The sequence below is a fragment of the Ictidomys tridecemlineatus genome, chromosome 10, assembly GCF_052094955.1.
Source record: "Ictidomys tridecemlineatus isolate mIctTri1 chromosome 10, mIctTri1.hap1, whole genome shotgun sequence".
NCBI classification, from domain to species: Eukaryota; Metazoa; Chordata; class Mammalia; order Rodentia; family Sciuridae; genus Ictidomys; species Ictidomys tridecemlineatus.
Window position 1 is genome coordinate 128,889,172 of NC_135486.1, and position 17,068 is coordinate 128,906,239.

Sequence of the window (17,068 nt, forward strand, 5' to 3'; positions counted from 1 at the left end):
AAAAAAAAATTCTCTCTCTCTCTCTCTCTCTCTCTATCTATCTATCTATCTATCTCTATCTATCTATCTTAAAAAAAAAAAAAAAAGAATCTACCCATCCTCTCCCCAGGGAACCAGCACCATCTCATGGCATCAGGTTAATGTTTCAGGTAGCTGCTATCAAGTAGGTCTTCACTTTGAACCTCCAGTAGGCTCACCATTCAAGTTCAGATATCATTGTGACGTGTCAGTCAAAGGGCATTAGGGATAAGGCCATTGATCCAGTTTGCCAATTGGGGCCAGGCACTGTCAGGGACCAGGCACCTTTCAGCACCTTTTTGAGCACTGCTTTGGGGATAAGCTCCTACTGGTGCAGAGATTCACTTCACCTGCAGATTGTGTGTGTGTGTGTGTGTTTTACTGTTTTGTTTTTTGGTGCTGGGGATTGAACCCAGGGCTGCATGCATGCTAGGCAACCTGCCCTGCAGTTGTTCTAAGGATGTCATTTCATGTACTTCTCCCATCAGACCTCGAGGTCAGTCTTATGATCTTGCCCTGGGTTATTGTGCAAAGTCCAAGTCAGAATTTAAATAATTCAAGTTTCCACAGTCTCTTGCATGGAGTGTGCAAGAATGAGTGCAGCATACATATTAAACACCACATGCATGTCTCTTTTTATTATAGAGAAAGTGATATTTCCAGGGGAATGGGGCCAGGACAGGAGAGATACTTAGTGTTTCATTCCAGTCCTCTCAGAAGCACCCGGTGGCGGCAGGGAGGGGTCGTAAGAAAGACAGAGGTGGACTTTTGCTTAGTGAGAGTCAGGGATGGGGTGGAGCATTAGGATTGCTGCCAAAGGCTTAATGTAGCCAAAGTGGTTATCTTCAGACATTCCTCAAGCCATTGCTGTGGTTATTTAAGAAACAATAATAAATATAGTTGCCATAGCAGCAACAGTACTAGTGTTGTGGTGAAAGTGACAATAGTCATTAACTTTTATTTTGTACTTGCTGTGTCCCAGGTCCTGGACCTTACGGGTATTATTGCAAACATGGCCATGAGGGGCTCTTGGATTTTTTTGGTTTTGTTTTGTTCTTCCGTCTTTATTTTTCTTTCTTTCTACTGTCCCATCCAGCTGCTAAGCAGATTCTAAAAACAGTTTCAGTACTGCATTCATGTGTTTCCTTCATACCTTTTAAAAATTTGTTTTAAAACTTGTTTTGACCAGTTTGCATTCCAGAAACTTCTCTAGAGGTCTCACCTCTCCACCCTGTCACATGCCAAAGCCTCTTTTCAGACCCTCTCCTGTCAGTAGTTTCCAAATGTGGCATGCAGGCCTTGCTATCAGGACTGTACTTGCAGTCCCTCATTTAATTGTCATAGCTACCCTGTGAGGAGGTCTTTTATTGTCCCCACTTATCTTTATGGTGAGGATCCCCGCCTCCCAGTGGTTGTGTAACTTACTGCAAACACCTGGCAGGCAGGCCTCGTCCTCAGGCTGGTCCGATTCCAGAGCCTGTGAGGTGCTTCTCCACTCCTTGCTCCCTGCCTTCTTTACCACATCTCAGACGAGGAGCCCAGTGTCTCAGAATGGTCCCTGACCCTGTACCACTCTCTCTGGCCCCTCTAGTCCTGCCAGGGAGAGGGGATGGCAGCCTAGGGGACTGAGGATGACAGGACCTGGTTTGAGGCTTGGATTCTTAGAGATTTTACTATTTCCAAAGAAGAGAATCCACAGTTCAAAGAATTCTGAAATAGATTTGAGCTGGAAAGAAAAGCCAGACTTAAACTTCAACACATACTTCAAACAACACTCTGCTCCAAATCTTAGGGTCTGTATTTTTGACCTCTCCTTTTACACCAAAGCCCCATCATGTAGTAAGGCTAGGAGGCGGACGCTCCAGATTCTGCTTTATAAACTTAGATGCCTGTTGAGGCCAGACAGGGAGCATGAGGGAAGCGGAGAGCCAAGTAAGAGACCAGGAATTAGAGGAACAGGTGACCTGGAGGCCTCTGAGGTCTAAGCCAGGCTTCCAGCCTGCTCCAGCCAGTGGAAGCTATGCAGACGAGGGCCCTTTGCAGCAGCTCCTCTCATTTTCCAAAGGAAGCCCTGACTGTCTAACATGATCTCTTCCTCGTTTAAAAACCAGCTCCTGGGCTGGGGTGTAGCTCGGTGGTGAGGCCTGCTTAGCAGGTACAAGGACCTGTACTTGATCCCTAGCACCCCCAGCCAAAACAAGAGAACGAATTTGTCAGCTACTGTATTAAAAGTGCTAGCAACAAAACCTGTCTGCCGCGGCCTCGACCCTTGGGCTGACTGTAACCTTAGTAAGATCCCCTATCTCCCCTTCCTTTTATAAGTGTGAAGTACACTCCTGCTTCTAATGCTGGGGGAGGGGATTCATGTGATGTGTCACTCTTCAAGCCAGCTGGCTTCCCTGGGGAGAGGGGTTGGGTGCCAAGGCAGCGTGGCCCTCTGACTTCTCCTGTAGGCTGCACCTCCGACGGCTGGTGAGCAGTGAGTCCCAGAGGCACCATCTGGTGGGGCAGCTGCAGGCCCTTGTGGAGGAGGCATTTGGGAGCCGTCTGCAAGACCGGGATGTCCTGGACCCAGCCTATGTGGAGAGGATCATCTTGCTGCGACAGGTGAGAAGATGGCACTTTGGGAGGATGAGCCATTCCTTCCAAATGTGGGTTTAAACACCTTCCAGGGCGGTTAGAGCTTCACTCCCAGCACAAGCAATGATGGCCTCCTTCCCTAGGGTCACATCTGCCGCCTACAGGACTTGGTCTCCCCGGCCTACTCCTACCTGTGGACTCGGCCTGCTGTGGGTCGAGCACAGCTGGGCGCCATCTCAGAGAAGGTGGATGTGATCGCCGAGCGCTTGCTGAGGTGAGTACTGCAGACTGAGCTCAAGGTTCCACTCTCCTTCCCCTCTCTCTCCCCCGGCCCCTTACCCCTGGCCTGGCCTGTGGGACCCCCAGCATAGGCCTGTGCTGGGGAGAATCGCTCACTGTGGCTTTCTTAGGTTAGGAGGTAGCCTAAAGGACCAGCCTCTCCCTGGGTGCAGGCGGTGGGTTCAGCGGCTTGGCCCGACTTGGGCTGCATCCTAGCTCTGCCACTTACCAAGCTAATTCTTCTTGCCAAGGTGGCTTCTCTTGACCAAGTGGAGCTCTCTGAGCTTCGTTTCCTCATCTGTCTGTGGAACTGCTTCTTTCTGGAACCATAACAGTTGTTTTGGTTACAAGGGTAAAAACAACCAAGGATGGCACAAGCAAGAGGGGAAGGGTGTCCACGCCTACCAAGGCCAGAGGATGTGCTGCCTGGATTCTGCTGGTGAGGGCCACACCGTGTGGCCGACGCCTCTCCGCTGTCCTCCATGGTTGCTTTTTCTGCAGAGCTCTGTATTGGGCAGGTGGCAGGGGGCTCTCTACCCGAAGAAATGGAAGTCCACATCTCCCTGGCAGCCTGCAGGAGGTGGCCTGGGACTGAATAGCTTTTATCTTTGTCCTAAGGGTCCTGTCTCTTCAGTTTCACTCTTGTCTGTGGTCTGTGGTGGCTCATGGACTGTCCACCATTCAACCAGAAGGGGAGGGAGGAAAGGTGACAGGGGATAGGACATTCCTTTTCCCTAAGGACCTTCCTTGAAGCTGCACACACCATTTCTACCCATATTCTAGAGTTATGTCTCAGGGCCACACTTAGCTGCCAGGCAATCTGGAAGTGTAGTTTTAATATTTGACAGCCATGTGCCCAACTTAAAATTCTATTACTGCATAAGAAAGGGAGAAAGCTGGACATGGTAGTGAGCGCCTCCTACATAGGAGGCTGAGGCAGGAGGATTGCTTGAGCTCAGGAATTCAAGACCAGCCTGAGCAACAAAACAAGACCCTGTCTTTGAAAAATAAATAAGACTGATCCTCCGGTTCTTAAGTGTGATGATTGGGTGTTCACACTCTTGTGTGAGATATCCCTCCCTCTAAGCCTTGTTACAATATCAGCACATTGCTTGACTGACGTGAAAAAAAAAAAAGATAAATAAATTAAGGCTGAGGATTTGCTCAGTATTAGAGTACTTGCTTCACGTGTGGAGCCCTGGGTTCCATCCCTAACCCTGCTAAATAGATAAAGTGAAAAAGGGATGCTGGGGGGCCATTAACGGCACAGTTTTTGTAGGAAAGCCTCAGCCACTGTATGCCTCAAAATCTCAGCTTCAGCTGGGCACGGTGGTGCACATGTGTAATCCCAGAGGCTCGGGAAGATGAGGCAGGAGGATCGCAATTTCAAAGCCAGTCTCAGCAACTTAGCAAGGCCCTAAGCAATTCAATGAGACCCTGTCTGTGAATAAAATGCAAAATAGGGCTGGGGATGTGCCTCAGTGGTTGAGTACCCCTGAGTTTGATCCCCGGTATCTGCCCCCCCCAAAAAAAAAAAAATACAGTTTCAGACAATATTCTAGGATTACCTCTTTCCCTATGGTTTGAGATTAATAGGAGCTGATTGGTTTTATCTTCCTTTCCCTGAACCACTGAGGCCTGGGGAATGCCATGTGGTGGTTGGCTTAGACCTAGGCCATGTGCAGGACTCTTAGTGGACCTCCAGCTAACACATGGCTGAGAATTCCCCAAGGAGATTTGGGAAACTAGTATCAGAAGAAAACGGGATGGATGCGTAGCAGCCAAAACCACAGATATTTGTTGTACTTACCTCTGCTTTTGCTGTGATTATTACATTAGAAAATGATAGAAAACGTGCGTTCAGTGTGCTGTTTTATATGTCAGATGCGTTATATGTACATATAGCCACTTACTATAATTTATTGAGTTTGTCTCCTATTGCTGCACATTTGGGTTGCTTCCAAATTCTGCTGTTACAAGTAATGCTGCCGTGAAGGACCTCACATGGGTACTAGTAAGCATTTTTGTAAGTGACTCTGGAGAATGAACTCCCGGTAGTTGTCATTGCCGCTGCTCTTCATTCAGACATCTGCAGTGGGGCCATTAGGTATAATTCACCAAGACTCTTCCTTCCTGCCAGGGCATTAGAGTTCACAGACTCTGGACTCCCACTCAAGTCAGGAAATTTGACACCCGAATGTTCAGAAGCTGCCAGATCACTAGAAGTCCCTTTTGTGTCCACGCCAAGCTCTGGGCCAGTTCTGACGTGTCCCATGTCCCGAGCTGCCATGAGTGGCCGCCAGGGGCTGTCATCCCTTCGTCTGTTCCTTGGCAGCCTGCTTGCCCATAATGACAATAGGGGGAGTGTCTGGGTTTTTTCCCCAGATTACCTTTTATATTTTATATTTCATCTTTTTAATTTCATAAATAGCTGCAATCATGTGGCCCAGGTAATGATTATATTTGTCCAGTGGGGCTACCATAACAAAGTACCATAGACTGGTGGCTTCGACGTGATTTCTCTGAGGTCTGGAGCCAGCCACCCTAGATCAGCAGGCTAGCTGATTCAGTGTTAAGGGCTTGCTTTTGTGGCCTATTGCTCTTCTATCCTTTTACTGGCAGAAGGGATAAGGGAGCTCTCTGGAGTCTCTTTTATATGAGTACCAATCCCTTTCCTTCACCAAAACCCACTCCCTCACACCATCATCTTGGGAGGTAGGATTTCAACATACAAATTTAGGAAGACAAAAATATTGAGACCACGGCGATGATGCAGTAGGAATTGGACATTTTTGTCTTAAACTGAAGCTAGTTGCTGAAGTACTGGCAGTTAGTAAGAACACAGACTGTGTGCGAAAAGCAATTTCTTCAAATCACTTATGAACCCCGTTCCCTGAGCCAGTAGTTCATGCTGAGCTGACCTTTGGAACCCAGCTGTGTGGACCCCATTGTGAGTAGCAGGTCATGTCAGATCAGCCTCATGGATCATCTGTAACAGTGAGACGCCCCGCCTCAGTCCCTCTTTAGGGGCTCCAGTTTAAAATCTCAGGTAGACTCTTAGGGGAGCTGGAAGTTCTGTGGATACACCAACCAGCCTACTCCTCCTCTTGCTTACCCCACTCAGAGCTGGACCAGTTGGTTTGCAGTCACGCTGTGGTTGAATGGGAAATCGCTCTGGAAACTCAAGCATGCTTTTCGGAGAGGACCTCAGCTGGACACCAGAACTTGGGGGCGGTTAGTGACTGGCCCCCTGGAGTTTAGATCCTTAAGTGCTTCGGCTTGTGGGAAGAGAGGCTGTAGCAAGTTGGTCTCAGTCTGTTCCTCTGATCTTCTGGATGCTTCTTAAATAGGTTTCCCCAGCCAGTCTTGAAACTGTGTTTCAGATAATTTTCAGAAATTATCTCTTCTTTTATCCTGTGTCTAATCCATTTCTAAATTTCTTTTTAAGTCCTCTTGTAATGTATCTGAGCTCTTGAATATAATAAGTGTCAGCTGATTTTTTAAACTTTCTGTGGAAACATGTAACCTAATGCTCTTCAGCGTGTACCTTGCGTTTGGGCCCCGTGCTTAGCACCTTCAAGTTTCCACTTTCCACATAGCCCTGTGCAGTGCAGATGCTGTAATTATCCCCACTTACACACATGAGAAAACTAGGACAGAGATTTAGGACTCAGAGGTAGCAATTAGAAAATCCTCTTATTATGGTGACTTCGAGCTTGGGTTATCTCTGTATGTGGTCCCCTTGATGTTTTTGTTTTTCCAGCTTGAATGGGGGATGGTAGATATCTACCATCTACCACACACACACACACACACACACACTCACATACATACACAGTTGGGCTTGTGTTGTGGTTAAGTGATAACCCTGTGAAGGTCACCCTCCCACCCATTTGCCATTGACCTGCGCAAGCCCCTTATAGACCGACCCTCTTCTAGGCTTTTGGAAAAATCTGGCGTGAGCTTAACGCAGGATGTGCTGAATGGAGAACTGAAGAAGCTGTCGGAAGGTCTGGAAGGCACAAAGCACAGTAACGTGATGAAACTCCTCCGAGTGGCCCTCAGTGGACAGCTGGTGAGGAGGGAGCTGGGCTGAACTGTTCCCTGGGACCTCCCGTAGCTTTGCAACTCACATTTATCGCCAGGTTCTGAGCTCAGTTTCGGGGGATACAAAGATGAGTGAAACATGATCGCCTTCTCCTTCAGTCATTCGGTGGACTGTGGTTAGGAAGTAGCTGCTGTAAGTAAGCCCCATGCTAGGTCTGGTGCGGACACGTGATCCCTGCCTTCACGGGGTTTGCAGGTTATTGAGGGTAGGAGACATAACAAGTTTGCTTAATACAGAAAGACAGTCCCCTGAGACCCATCCTCATCCAGGAAGTCCAAGACTTGTAAAATACAAGGCCTGCTCCTGGGATGCAGGCGGCCGGGTTGGGGCTGGCCTGGGCATGTCTTCTGCAGGCTGAGGCTCAGCACAAGTTCCTTAGGCGGTTTAAGACAATAAGGCATTGTTTTCCCTTTTCTTTCTTAGCAAGGACCCCCTGTAGCTGAGATGATGGTGTCCCTGGGACCAACAGAAGTGCGGGAACGAATCCAGAAGGTGCTCTCCAGTTAGGGAGAAGATGTGCAGGACACTGGAGGCAGCTGTACGAACCTGTGGACCTGGGAGCTGCCTTCAGAGGAGAGGAAAGGGAGGCCTGGGGCCCTCTGGAGCACTACGGAAGGAGCTGAACATGAACCAGAATCCCTGCTGCATATGTGTGTTACATGTACGGTGTATTCATGCTCCATGGCAGGTCTTCAGCTGTCTCGCCTCCTTGACTCTGGGAGGGATGTTCTTGTGTCTGTTCTTTCAAATCACATTACACAGCCCCAAATAGTGTAACCCCAGAGAGCTCGGGGGTTAGGGTGCTGCATCCGCCATAACCAAATACCACAGAACAACAGAGATTTATTTTTTCACAGATCTGGAGGCTGAAGGTCCAAGATCGAGCGGTTTTCCCCAAAGCCTCTTTCCTTAGCTTGCAGGTGCCGTTTCCTTGCTGTGCCCTCCCAGGGTCTTCCTCGGTGCACACAAACCTGGTGTCTCCCTGTGTGTCTTCATCTCCTCTGACGAGGATGCCAGTCAGATCAAGGCTCGCCCTAACAGCCTCACTGTGTGACTTCTTTAACGGTCCTGCGTCCAAATGCAGTCTACATTCTGTGAGGGCTTCGTCATATGAATTTGAAGGGGACACAGTTCAGCTTATCATAGTTTGGCAGCAGCCCGAACTATGGATCTCACTTTTGTGGTGCAATTTGGAGTTAAAACGACAACAGATAGGGCTGAGCAGGCTTTGTTTGGGGTTGAAATGGGAGAAATCATACTTCTGCCAAGGGTGAGCCCTGTTTTATGCTACTTTTGTCCTTGAACCTGGGACAGCCTTTCTCTGAAGGTCACCTGTTTCTGGTTCTCCAGATAGGATCCTTGGGCAGGAGACCTTCACCCTGCCATTGTGTGTCTGTCTCCACGTCCACTTCTATGCCATTGTTTGTAAGTCATTGTCTGCAGATTTCCAAAATGAGATTTCCTCTTAGGGTCTTAGGTGACTGGGAGTAGCTGAAAGGAAAGGAGGCTGGTGCCTGGGGACAAAGCCCTTACAAGGCTTGTAGCCTTCTGTGGGCAGCCAGCCTCTAAGGTGGCCCCGTGATCTCTGCCTCTTGGTACTCACCTGTGCATGGTTCCTCTCCACCCTGGACTGTGCTGGCTGTTTAGGAAACGACACAGCTTGATTTCTGAGGCTGGGTCATGGAGTATATTTGGCTTCCATCTTGTTTTGTCTAATCCCTGACTTGGGGGAAAGCCAGCTTCCAGCTCGTGAAGACAGTCAAGCAGCCCTGTGGACGGGCCCTGCCCACAGCCAGTGGTGAGCCGTGTTAGCTGTTAGCTGCTGCTGCTTTTTTTTTTTTTTTTTTTTTTTTTTTTGTGGGGCTGGGGATTGAACGGTGAACCATGTTAGAAGCTGATCTTCCAGGCCCAGCCAAGCATTCGACGACTACAGTCCTGGCCAATGTCTTGACTGCAACCTGCATGAGAGGCCCAGAGCCAGAACAGCTCAGTGACACTGGTCTGGGATTCAGACGTGCCCAAATTGTGATACAGTAAATGTTTATTGTTTAAAGCCACTTGGTTTGGGATAATTCATTACGCAATAATAGATAACTACCTTAATTTTTGCCCAGGAGAGTAGGGAAAGGAGATTAAAGAGTCTGTTGAGCCTTATAGGGTCCTAATGTTTGCTTAAAAGTACACCAGATAGGGACTGGGGCTGTGGCTCAGTGTCAGAGCGCCTGCACATGTGAGGAACTGGGTTCCATCCTCGGCATCACATAAAAATAAACAAAGATATTGTGTCCATGTATAATTAAAATATATTTAAAAATACTCCAGATAAAGTTCTTTGGTTGGAAGCAATAGACTTGCAGCTCTTCCTAACTGGAGACTATGAGAGAGTCAAAGAAGCTATGGAAAAGTGAAAGACCAGACCTAGGACAAGGTAGGAACCAGGTGTCAGGAGCTAGGGGCTAGTCTTGTCTCGGTCCACAGTGGGGACCATGAGCTACAGTTATATGGTGGTTTTGTTTTGTGGTGCTGGGGATTGAACCCAGAGCTTTGTGCATGAGAGGCAAGCACTCTGCCAACTGAGCTATATCACCAGCCCCTACAGTTATGTTTTTGTTGTTGTTACTTATTTTCTGTGTTTTCTCCTTCAGTTTTGGATGGTTGAGCTAAAGATTTGAGATTCTGAATCTGTCCGGTTAGCTAACTGAGGTCATGTTGTTCTTAGCCAGAACTAGGTAGCCCCACAGGAATGATAGCCAATGGAGGAACAGTTCTCAAGAAAAACTAGGGAGCTTGTTCCAGAGAAGGAGTAATGTCTTTGAACTTGCAATCCTCCTGCCTCAGCCTCCCAAGCCACTGGGGTTACAGGCGTGTGCCATTGCACCCAGCCAGTGAGAGCCTTCTTGATGAGTACCAGAAAAAGATGTCTATCTTAACTATGACTGAAGACCAAAAAGAAGAAAAGAAAAACTATGTCTTTTTCTAAGTGAAACTGCTGATGCTATTTGGAACTAGTTGTAGAGCTATAAGGAAAAGCTGCTAGTTTCCTTTTCTGGCTGGAATGTTAGTGTGTGTGTGATTGAGTGTCTTTCCTCAGATGAAGTAGTATCCTGCTTCAGTGCCTGTATCTGCAGAAATGGGTGTTGACCACAGAAGGAGGACACAGAATAAGAACAATACTTAGGAGCTGGGGCTGTAGCTCAGTGGCAGAGGGGTTGCATTGCATGTGTGAGGCACTGGTTCAATCCTTAGCACCACATAAAAACAATAAAATAAAGGCATTCTGACAATCTACAACTACAAAAACAAAAACAACAATAAAACAACAATTTGTGATTTATTGTGGTGGTATATATCAGCCTCCCTCAGTTGTGCATTTCTGATTGTGCTGGCAAATGCTGTACCCATTGGGGCTGGGGTAGAGCTGGGCTCAGTGGTAGAGCACTTGCCTAGCAGGTTTAATTCTTAGCACCGCTTTTAAATTAATTTTAAAAATTTAAAAGCGGTGCTAAGAATTAATTTTTTTAAAAAAATTAATTTTTAAAATTAAATAAAAATTTTTTAAAAATTCAAATTAACTTTTTTTAAATACTGTAACCCATCATCTCATTAAAACTTCACAACCCCAGGGGAAAAGTGGTGTTTTTTCCAATGTTATGTATGTTGAAACTGAGGCTCTGAAAAGTTAAGTAACAATTGAGGATATGAAATGAGTCAGAATTCAGGCTGAATGTGGAACTTGAGACCAGCTTGGGTAACATAATGGGACGCTCTTCTCAAAAAAAAGGGACTCAGGTCTGTGACAACCCAGAATCTCAGCCCAACTACCAAGTGGCACCAAAGCTTCTGCTTCTGAGATGTTAAGAATGGTTACAAGAAATGCATTGGCCCGTGCCCAGGAAATGTGAGTGTTTTTAACAGAGTTGAGTGATCAGAATGCTAAACTGGTTCTGACATATGCTGCCAACATGGAAGAACCTTGAAGACCCTGTGCCAAGTAAATGTCAGTCACGAAACTGCAAATGCTCCATAATTCTACATATGGGAAGTGCTTAGAATAGCCCCATTACAGACAGTGGGTGGAGGTTGCCAGTTGCGGCAGAGGAGATGGGGAGTCCTTGCTTAATGGCTCTGCAGCTTTGGTTTCACAGGAGGGAGAGTTCTGGAGATGGGTGCTCGTGACAGTGGCACAGAGGTATGTCTGTAATACCGCTGAGCTGTACGTTTAAAAATGTTTGAGATGGTAAAGTTTATGTTTTTGTGTTTTGCCACAAAAAAAAAACATTTTATCACAATAAAATTTTTTTAAACTTTAGCACAATTTTTTAAAAATGCCAAATTGATGCAGCTGCTGCTATGCTTCCTCAATTGGTATGAGCTGTATAGAAAATGTCTTTTTTTTTTTTTTTCTTTTTACCTGTGGTACTGGGGTTGAACTCAGGGGTACTCTGTCACTAAGTTGTATTCCTTGCCCTTTTATTTGTTTTTTATTTTGAGACAGTGTCTAAGTTGCTGAGGGTATTGCTGAGTTATCAAGCGTCTTACCAAGTTGCCACGTTGGCCTCGAACTTGGGATCCTCCTACCTCAGCCTCCTAAGTGGCTGGGATTCCAGGCATGCACCACTGTGCCAGGCAAAAGCATGCATCTCCTAATTGGAGGTTTTGCTCAGGACTAGTAGAAATGTTTGAAATGACTTCATGCATTGTGAATAACCTCAAGTCTGTCCCCTGCTGTTTTTGAGAGAATAACAGTGGTAAAGAACATGGACGCCAGCTGTCTAGATTCATAGGCTGATTTTGCCACTTACTGTGTGACTTCTACACCTGGGTTTCCTCAACCTTAAAATAGGAATAAAAATTTACCTGCCTCCAAGAGTTTCATGGGTTAGCATAGATAGCACAAAGTTCTGAGAGTGTTGCCTGGCACCTGATAAACACTAGCTGTCATCCATCATGATCAACGTTATTTTCTTTTTCTTTCTTTTTTTTTTTTTTTTTAGTGAGAGAGAGAGAATTTTTTTAATATTTATTTTTTAGTTCTCGGTGGACACAACATCTTTTTTTTTTTTTAAAGAGAGTGAGAGAATTTTTAATATTTATTTTTTAGTTCTCGGCGGACACAACATCTTTGTTGGTATGTGGTGCTGAGGATTGAACCTGGGCTGCACGCATGCCAGGAGAGCGTGCTATTGCTTGAGCCACATCCCCAGCCCCGACACAACATCTTTATTGGTATGTGGTGCTGAGGATCGAACCCGGGCCGCACGCATGCCAGGCGAGCGCGCTACCGCTTGAGCCACATCCCCAGCCCCACGTTATTTTCTTTCTTAGAAACTTGGTTGCATGACAAAACATTCAGTAACTGCATCTATCAAATTAATTTCATAGATAAGAATTAGGACTCTCACGGGTCCAAAGAGCAGTACTTCCACTGGACCTCAGAAAAATTAGAATCTGTATCTGAAACCCACTGGGACCCCAAGCAGTCACATTTTGTCCCTCTGAGACCACACAGCTTCTGACATTTGTCTCCGTCCCTGTCCTCTCATCTTCCCTCTGGAGACTGGCTTTCCTGCATCTCTGTACTTGTCGAAGAACCGCCCCAGCTCCAAAGCTGACTCCTCTCTCCTCCGACCAACGCCAAGATAACCCGCGTGGACTAGCCATACTCCAGGAGAGAGTCAACAGGCTCATTGGGTCAGCTTTCTTCCCCTGGTCCGTTCAGCTGTGGTCAATGGGGCACAATCGTGTAATATGACCGTGGCTGCAGGGAACCCCCTGTAGTGAGTGAGAGGGCAGCTCCTTCCCTGAGTATATTCTCTCAGAGTCACTCAGAAATTATCCTCTCCAGAAAATTAGATTTTTATATCCAAATTTGGAATCTCATTTATATCACTTTTTATGGTACTAATTACTGTATTAAATTACATAGTCCATTTGTTCATGTTTACTCTCTGTCTCAAAAAAACAAAAGATTGGCCAGGTAGAATAACACACCTATAATGCAAGCCACTTGGGAGGCTGAGGACTGGGAACGCAGCTCAGTGGTAAAGTGTCCTTGGGTTCCGTCCCCAGTATCTGCACTGGATATGTGTATATATGAAAGATGAAGGCAGATGGGAGGTCTCTGTTGCTCCTCGCTATAACCATAGCGCCTGGCACACTGCCTGATATTTAGGATGGATTCAAGTAAAAATCATGAAAAAAATGAGGGCTTTGTCCATCAGATTCCATTTCTTCAGAAGTGCTAGTCATTAGCTGGTGCCTTTCTGCCACATTCTAATAGTCCCCCAGTATCACTTTCATTTACCCCAGGAAATCTTACCTCTTTGCAAGACTTGCTATTTAGCTCTCTGATCCATTGCCTATAATTTGCTTTTAGTCCATGACCTGGAAGATACTACCTTTATGAGAGACTTGTTTTGTTTTTGATAATAGGGACTGAATGCAGTGTGCTTCACAACTGAGCTAAGTCCCCAAAACTTTTTTTTTTTTTTTTAATTTATTTATTTTAGTTTTCGGCAGACACAACATCTTTGTATGTGGTGCTGAGGATCGAACCCAGGCCTCACGCATGCCAGGCGAGCGCGCTACCACTTGAGCCACATCCCCAGCCCGTCCCCAAACCTTTTTACTTTGAGACAGGTTCTCATTAAGTTGCTGAGGGTCTCACTAAGTTGCCCAGGCTAGCCTTGAACTTGTGATCCTCCTGCCTCAGCCTCCCAGATTGCTGGGTTATAAAGTTGTCTATTCAAACTGGGTGCAGTGACACTGTAATCCCAGTGACTCTGGAGGCTAAGGAGGATCGCAAGTTTGAGGCCAGCTTTAGCTGTTTTCTTTTTGTTTGTTTGTGTTTGGGTGGTGCTGAGGATTGAACCCAGGGCCTTGTGCATGTGAGCAAGGACTCTACCAACTGAGCTATATTATATCCCCAGCCACCCAGCTTTAGCAATTTTGTAAGACACTCAGCAATTTAGTGAGACCCTGTCTCAAAAAAGACGGGGGAGGTAGCTCAGTGGTAAAGTGCCTCTGGATTCAATTTCTATTTATCAGTTAATAGTTTTGCTTATGACAAAATTGTTTACCTTCCCAGGGATCAGGAAAATTAATACTGAGAAAAGGGAAACCTTTTTTGAAAAAAGCAATAAGAGTCTAGAGAAGCCATCAGGTAACTTAACAGATTATGTGACCTATGAGGAATGAGTAGGAATTTCCCAGGCAGATGGGGGTTTGAAGGGCATCCTAAGCAGAGGGAAGAAAATTGAACTTGAGTGGATCCAAGCGCTGGGGTCAGGGGAGAAGTAGAGGTGACTGCTGAGAAACTGGCAAGAGATGAGAACTGAATGACCTCTTTTATTTGCCAAGCAAAATGTATCGGGGTATGTGTGCAAATAACACAATCCAGATTCTAACCAGTTTAAACAAGATGATTTATTGTCCTACGTAACAGGAAGTTCAGGGGTAGAGCAGCCTCCAGGCCTGGTTGATTTAGTGAGAGCCAGGGTCTTTCCACCTCTGTTCTGTTGGCCCTAGCACCTGCAGCAGCCTTGGTTTGTCTGCACAGGTGGCCGCTTCTCTGAACTTCCTTCTTTGGGAAGAGAGCAGCTCTTTGTGGTCCTGTCTCTTCTAAAATCAAAGAAACTCTTCTTGACGCACCCTCCCCCCTCCTGACTTCCCCGTCATTGCTGGGGAAGTGAGGATCCCTGTAGACAGTCTGAGCTGGGGGTGGGGTCTGCTTTTCCCTGGGGTTCATGACTGGGTGGGGAGTACCGGGTACCTGAACAAAGTGGGCGATCAGTTAGTGAAGACGAGGATCTGGTCTTCACAAAATAGAAGCCTTGAGATATTCCCAGCAGGGAAGTGACATTGTCAGATTTGTGTTTTTTTGTAAAATCATTCTGGCAGCTGTGCTGAAGAGAGATCTGAGCAGGGCCAGAGCAGAAGCAGGGAGCCCTGGAAGGAAAAGATTGGATGAGGAGGAGGGCTGCGGTTATGACCAGCTTATCGTGGTCTACTCTGGCCTGTTTGGGGATCCTCCTGAGAAACAGAACTAGCTGGATGTTTATCTAGGAAGAGGGTTAAGATAAGGTAATGGTTCACACGATAATGTAAGCTAAAATGTCCCATGATCTGCCTTCTGCAAGCTGGAGGCTCAGGAAGGCTGGTGGTGCAGCACCAAGGGCAGAGTACCAGTGCCCCACTCGTGCTGTCGAGCAGAATTAATTCAACTCCTCCACCTTTTTCTTTTCAAGCCCTCAACAGATCAGATCAGGCCTACTCACCTTTAGGATGACCATCTGCTTTTCTCAGTCCATCAATTCAAATGCTAATCTCTTCCAAAATTGTCCTCACAGACATATCTAGAAATGTTGTTTAACCAGCTATCTGGGAACTATGTAGCCCAGTCAAGTTGACATAAAATTAATTATCACAGTGGTGGTGATGGTTGTGCAATATTATGAATGTGTTTAATAATACTGACCTATATGCTGAAAATGGCTAAGAGAATACGTTTTATGTGTATTTTACCCTAGAAAATTGAAAGAAAAATGATTAACCATCAAAGGGCCTGGCAGATCTGACATGTTCCAGTGATGCATCATTCATTCCTCCTGCCGATGGCCTCTTGTTCTCTAGTCCTTGACCACATCAGCCTGCCTTAAGTCCTTGAGCGCCTTTGCTCATGCTGTTGTCTCTGTCTAGAACACTCTTGTCCACCCTCTGCTCTCCCCTTCCGCCTCATCCTCCTTTTAGCCTTCATATCTGTGCTTCAGTAGCACCTCCCCAGGAAAGCCCCTGACTTTCTTCCAGAGGCCTCCTCCTCCTCATTAATCAGCACACAATTAAGAGTTGGTTATGGAAATGACTGTCTATGTAACTGGTCCTACAGTCACTTGTCAGGGTCCGATCCTCAGGTCCACACATTCAGGAGCCTCATGCTTCTTGTCCAACACTGCCTCCGATGCTGAGATTGACACTTGTACACAGAGTCTCACCGAGTTGCTTAGCGCCCTGCCGTTGCTGCAGCTGGCTTTGAACTTGTGATCAGTACAGGGTCAGTAAATGTTGAATAAGCCCAGACAGACATCTGGTTGGATCAGATGGTGAGGGTGTGAAGTCAAGCGCAGAGTGGCTGGCTCTGCCAAAGTCCTATGTTTAATTAGATACTGTTTTGCAGTGTTCAGGAACTTCACATCATTTGTGGTTACTATTTTCATTAGTAACTCACATGATATGAATGTGAACATGACAGTTTTTAAATTTAGAAGGCTGTACAAGCTTGGCTAGGCTCTCATTAAACTCTTTATGAGGCCCTGGGGATTTCCCTCTTACCCTTTAGTGCAGGGCAAAATGTTGGGGTCCTAGCCTTTCTGTCTAAGCCCGGAAAGTCATATCTGGCCTCTACAGCGTTTTTCTCATCCTGACTGCATTAGGACAGATGCCCAAAAGGGAGGGGTCTTTTCTATCTATAATCTGTCTGGCTGAGTCCATCCAATTTTGTCTTCATTCATTTATGGGACACATACTCTGTGCCAGGTCCTTGGGGGCCTGGGAGTGTGCAGAGGAGTAAGACAGGCCACAGCTGTGGAACCCCGCCTGCAGAGGTCTGTGGCCTCTATTTACTGATGGGTTGATATTTGTTAAGCTTTCACAGACGAAAAACAAGTGGACAAAAGATGAGACTCCTGCCTCAAAGAGATCACAGCCTGGAAAGAAATTAATGATAATGATAATGCAAGTGTGTGGACTGGGAGCAGAGGTACGCGCCTGTAATCCCAGCAACCCAGGAGGCTGAGGCAAGAGGATCCCAGGTTCTAAGCCAGCTTTGGGGGGGCTGGGGATGTGGCTCAAGCGGTAGCGTGCTCGCCTGGCATGCGTGCGGCCCGGGTTCGATCCTCAGCACCACATACAAACAAAGATGTTGTGTCCGCCGAAAACTAAAAAAGAAATGTTAAAAATTCTCTCTCTCTCCCCCTCTCTTTCTCACTTTCTCTTTAAAAAAAAAAAAAAAGTCAGCTTTGGCAATATAGCACAACCCTGTCTCAAAATATAAAAAGGGTTGGGGATGTAGATCAGTGGTACAAAGTA

The 17,068-nt window shown here is 46.5% G+C and overlaps 1 protein-coding gene, 1 long non-coding RNA gene and 1 other non-coding gene across 9 annotated transcripts in view; 2 read left to right on the forward strand and 1 right to left on the reverse strand.

Annotated features, from left to right (window-relative positions):
• Ears2 (glutamyl-tRNA synthetase 2, mitochondrial) overlaps positions 1–10,319 on the forward strand; it is a 22,274-nt gene extending 11,955 nt beyond the window's left edge. For all 7 annotated transcript variants that reach the window (XM_078024204.1, XM_005323749.5, XM_078024209.1 and 4 more), the window contains 4 exons: positions 2,472–2,625; positions 2,742–2,872; positions 6,817–6,952; positions 7,409–10,319. In XM_078024204.1, the coding sequence (XP_077880330.1) occupies positions 2,472–2,625; positions 2,742–2,872; positions 6,817–6,952; positions 7,409–7,492 (505 nt within the window). In that variant the 3' untranslated portion in view covers positions 7,493–10,319. The remainder of the gene's footprint in view (positions 1–2,471; positions 2,626–2,741; positions 2,873–6,816; positions 6,953–7,408) is intronic.
• LOC144367524 (uncharacterized) lies at positions 630–6,677 on the reverse strand. The gene is made up of 2 exons (XR_013426992.1): positions 3,283–6,677; positions 630–3,197 (listed from the first exon to the last, which is right to left on the reverse strand). It is a non-coding gene; the product is annotated as an uncharacterized LOC144367524 (long non-coding RNA).
• On the forward strand, positions 3,898–3,999 carry LOC120887747 (small nucleolar RNA U13). Its single transcript, XR_005731076.1, has one exon. It is a non-coding gene; the product is annotated as a small nucleolar RNA U13 (small nucleolar RNA).
• Positions 10,320–17,068: the final 6,749 nt, after the last annotated feature.